The following is a 5000-nucleotide window of genomic DNA, read 5'->3' as shown; positions in this document are numbered from 1 at the left end:
TAACTGATACCCTTTTGAATTCGCTTCACCAGAGTCTTCCTCCGAGCCATCAACACCTTTGCCGACACCATGAACCTCAAGTTCCTGGACAACAACAACTTTGAAGAGCAGGTGTGTGAGATGGCGTGTTATTTGGGGATTAAGGCTCAGGAGTCAAGGTGTGGGTTCACGGAAGTGTCAAGACACCTCTGTGCATCCCGGGGCGAGGGGCCAGATGATACATTTTATTTTTACATGTCTGTGTGTGTGTGTTTGTGTGTGTGTGTGTTTGTGTTAGTTTGTGTGTGTCTCACCCTCTGCCTCTGTCTGTGTGTGTGTGTGTGTGTGTGTGTGTGTGTGTGTGTGTGTGTGTGTGTGTGTGTGTGTGTGTCTGTGTCTGTGTCTGTGTCTGTCTGTGTGTGTGTGTGTGTGTGTGTGTGTGTGTGTGTGTACATCCAGTACATTCTCTTAGGGTTGCTACTGCCGTCACTCACCTTTTGTTTATTTGCCTTTCCTTCCTCAGCTGTGGAACAACTATTTCCACTTGGCCGTGGCCTTCATTACCCAAGAGTCTTTGCAGCTTCAGCATTTCTCGCACACGAAGAGAAACAAGATCCTAGCAAAGTGAGGCTTCAGTGTACTGACAGGAAGTTGGTAATTGGTAATGGTGAGACACACAGCAGGTGTGGGTACAGTGTGAACTTTTATCCTCTCTTCTTTTTCTCCAACAGGTATGGAGACATGAGAAGACTTATAGGGTTTGCTATTAGAGATATGTGGTACAAACTCGGTAGGTGTGTGTCTGTGTGTGTGTGTGTGTGTGTGTGTGTGTGTGTGTGTGTGTGTGTGTGTGTGTGTGTGTGTGTGTGTGTGTGTGTGTGTGTACTTGTTGGGCTATTTGTTTGTTTATTGTGCTTGAGTGGTGAAGAGCATACATAGTTGGCTATATTTTTAGCTGTGGTTAAGTAAATAAAAAATGACTGACCTTCTTTTATATTCTTGTGGTGTGTGTGTGTGTGTGTGTGTGTGTGTGTGTGCGTGTCTGTGTGTGTGTGTGTGTCTTTGTGTGTGTGTGTGTGTGTGTGTGTGTGTGTGTGTGTCTTTGTGTGTCTGTGTCTGTGTCTGTGTCTGTGTCTGTGTCTGTGTCTGTGTCTGTGTCTGTGTCTGTGTCTGTGTCTGTGTGTGTGTGTATGTGTGTATTTGGCAGGAAAGAATAAGATCTGCTTCATCCCTGGTATGGTGGGGCCTATCCTGAGTATGACTCTGATACCAGAGGAGGAGCTACGCAGGGCCACCATCCCTATCTTCTTTGACATGATGCAGTGTGAACACAGCCACTCGAAAGACTTCAAAAAGGTACACACATGCAAACACACACACACACACACACACACACACAAACACACACACACACACACACACACACACACACACACACACACACACACACACACAAACATACATTGTGGTGTTGGGCTGAGGGAAAGGCGTGGTTTTGATAGAGATGGGATGCGCCTTGCACACTGATGTATCCCATACTAAATTGAGAACGTCATCTAGCCCGCGGAAGAAAACAGAAACACATAAGACAAACTGGTAGGGGTCATCACCCCATTTCACACACGTAGGGCACATCAGTTCCTTATCTGTCAAACCTCCATTCCTTCCTCTTGTTCATTACCTTGTCCCCTTATAAACAAGGAAGGATGCTAGGAGGATGGAAGATTCAAGAGCAGACATGAGAAATGAGATGTGCCTGCTCATTTATGCACCGCTTTTAAGGGACGTCAATTACTGATGACACAGCAGCATCACCTCTTGCCACACTTACCAGACCTGTCGTATATCATATAAGAACTTCAGGACGTTAAGATCAATTTAATCCAGTCTATGTTACTGCCAACTGAGACAAATAACCATTTGAGTTGTTGCAATGATTTGTACCTACATTGCTACAGGCCGACATTTAATTTCATTGTTCATAGTCATTATCTTCTTTGTCTATTATGCCAAATGTTCACATCACAATTACAATAAACTAGGCTAAATGTGTTATTGCGTGAGTTGCAAACTAAATAATAGAGTGCAACAGTACAGCAGAATACAAGTCAGGATAGCAGAAAAGAAAGACACCATTGCACACCAGAAAGGATTATTCAAATAAACTGACCTTTTTAAAAATATATGTTAATAAGGAGGAGCTCTAGATTCTGAACTTAGAATTGAACTAGGCCTCCTTTATGACAAAGTCTGCGGAAATATCGACCTAGATAGACAACCTACCACCCTACAGCTGTTCAAATCCGCTTAAATATGGAGAATTCTCAGTAACTCATTAAAGCATTATAAACACATTCATAAATGTTTATAAAGTATTCATAATGCATAATAGTGAGTGACATAAGTCTATATAACTATTGAAGCAGTATTATGCTATAGTATAAGCCCTACCCAACTATTATTATGAAAGCTTCTATGGTGTCACATATGGCTTCATAAAGAGCATTTGGTACGTAAACACCATTTGATATAAGGCAAAGATGTCACCAGTACCATTATTAAGTGGTATAAAAAGCTTTATTATGCATTCTAATACTTCAAACTGTAAGGTGCTATACTAAAACATTGTAAGGTGCGATACTAAAACATTGTAAAACTGTGCAGTCATTAGTATGTATAAATAGCTATATAGAATTATGCCAATCAATATGAGTTATTATGAATACTTTATAACTCTTTACAAATGTGTTTATAATGCTTTATGGATAAGTGAATCTCAATCAACAAATCCTGCTCACGAGGTGTGGTATTGTGCTGTTCTTAGTATGAATATGACATAGTGAGATAAGCATGTGAAAGAATAAATGTGTTTTTTTGTGCCTTATTTGATGATGACGGAAGCATGAACCTCTTTTCCTTGGTTTGATCAGTCATTTATCTCCATTCATAAACCGCTACGTCTTATTAAATTGAGGGGAATTTGCCACGGACATCAGAGGAAGCTCCTCTGTGTCCTCGCTTATAGGTCCTCTTTCCTCATTCCTCGGATCCTGTGAGAGCATTTAACGAAATGAGACGTCCTTAATGACGTCTGTCGCGAAACGATTTTCAGGGCACAGGCTGGAGGACCGAGGGAGGAGGACAGAAAAAGAGTGCAAATTAGGAATTGGAATGCACCTACACTCAGACAAAAACTGATAGATTTGTCCCTGAGGACATAATATGATCTGTGATGCGGCAAAAATTTGCAGACATGTAAATATCTGATTGGACCTGTGTTACAACATGCTCCTTTAGCCTAACTGGTAGAACATGGTGCTGGAACATGGTAGAACATTGGAGAAATATGAGACAACAGATGTTAGTGTAAGGTATTGATAACCCCCCAGGCCATCACATATATACACGTTAACACTTCCATACTGAGCCATTTCCTAGTTCTACTGAATTGTTCATAGACCCATTGTCTCCCTATTATGTTTTTTCTTGAACAAATAAATTCCTGGCGCCTCTTATTTTATTAAGCTGATCTGTGACAATGTCTCTTTGCATGGATAGGGACTAATTCATTTTTGTGAATAAAGTATGTGCATAGTAATTTGGCATTTCAAATAAACATTGGATAACACGGAGAGTGATCTCATTACATTCCCCGACAGCAACGGAAGTTTTCTTCACTTCACTTGTTTTTCTCTCGCTTTCAGTTCGAAAATGAGATCATTCTGAAGCTGGACCATGAAGTGGAGGGAGGAGGAGGAGATGAGAGATACATGGAGCTCCTAGAGGCTATGTGTGTATACACACCCACACGCACACACACACACACACACACACACACAAGCAGACCTCGCTGACCTCCAATCTCCACAACACAGTCCCCCTCCCTCTTATACACAATTCACCCGTAATCTTGGCTCATGTTAAGCCCCATTACCCTGCATGCTGTTGGAGGAAGGGGCTGCTGCCTTATACCATAAGTATCCTGACATCCATCAAGGAAGAAATGATGGAGGCTTAAGTCCGAGATGATTCTTCAGTAATAGTGCACCATGCCCTTGTAGACAGTAAATGCTCCGACTGTGTGTGTGTGTGTGCGTTTGTGTGATTGGAGTGTGTGTGTGTGTGTGTGTGCGTGTGTGCGTGTGCGTGTGCGTGTGCATGTGTGTGTGCATGCGCATTGCAGAAGATGTGTGAGAGGCAGAGACTCTGCCTGAGGGATGTGATGTGTGTGAGTACTCATATATACGGCCCAGTCAAGAGCTTCTCTAATAACATGCTGAGAGAAAATCTAGCCTTTCCAGGGGGCCGCTTCAAATCACTCTATGCTGGCAAAGGTGCTGGTAAAGAAGCTGATTTGCCAGCTGCTGGCAAGCTGTTGGTCCAGCTTTAGATGAAATTTCCCAGTGGCAGTTGCTTTTCACACATCTCCTGGTAAGGTGGCCTACTAAAAATTGTAGTGACTGTACTCGGCATGGCTGTAAAAGGTGCATGCACACAGACTGTGTTCAAATGTGTACTGGACCTTCTCAAAAATGTCTTGAAAAGATTTTCCAACTTCAACCTCTGTTTCCTAATATACTTCCATCTTCCAAAAAAAACAAATTACATCTGAGTGGTCAATCCAACTGTTAGATCAGAAGTCGTTCCATGATTCAGGCCAATAACCCCAGTCGTATAGCCCCTCAATTCTGATGGATCTGTATTTTCTGCTCCTAAAGAAGATCTGGTCAAACACATATTATGCTTTATTAACAGCATTTGGTTAATTAGACAATCTGTGTTTTATTCATGATCTCGTGTGGTTGATTTATTCATACAGACATAATTGAATTTAGTCAATTAAGGATTAAGGATTGTTTAACATACAGATATACGTGTGATATTTGTTGTGTTTGTGTGATATGTGTGATATATATTTGTATATTTCGCTCTCAGCATGTTGGACCTGGGTGAAAGAAACCCTCACCTGTTGTCAGAGATGAAGCTATTTGTCAGCCTGGTGACACGCCTGTTGGAGCGTC

At 41.9% G+C, this 5000-nt stretch overlaps 1 protein-coding gene across 1 annotated transcript in view; it reads left to right on the top strand.

The window, feature by feature from the left end:
- Window positions 1-5000, top strand: part of dock2 (dedicator of cytokinesis 2) — a gene marked incomplete at its 5' end in the record, with an annotated part of 106736 nt that overhangs the window by 89468 nt on the left and 12268 nt on the right. Inside the window, 6 exons of the mRNA XM_080841336.1 lie at window positions 33-111; window positions 503-603; window positions 711-769; window positions 1187-1335; window positions 3684-3769; window positions 4915-5000. The exon at window positions 4915-5000 is cut by the window's right edge and continues 71 nt beyond it. Coding sequence (XP_080697462.1) covers window positions 33-111; window positions 503-603; window positions 711-769; window positions 1187-1335; window positions 3684-3769; window positions 4915-5000 — 560 coding nt within the window. The remainder of the gene's footprint in view (window positions 1-32; window positions 112-502; window positions 604-710; window positions 770-1186; window positions 1336-3683; window positions 3770-4914) is intronic.

The sequence above is a fragment of the Sprattus sprattus genome (genome assembly GCF_963457725.1).
Source record: "Sprattus sprattus genome assembly, chromosome: 6".
Lineage (NCBI taxonomy): Eukaryota > Metazoa > Chordata > Actinopteri > Clupeiformes > Clupeidae > Sprattus > Sprattus sprattus.
Note: the sequence above shows the minus strand (reverse complement) of the source record. Positions and strands in the feature narration are given on the sequence as shown.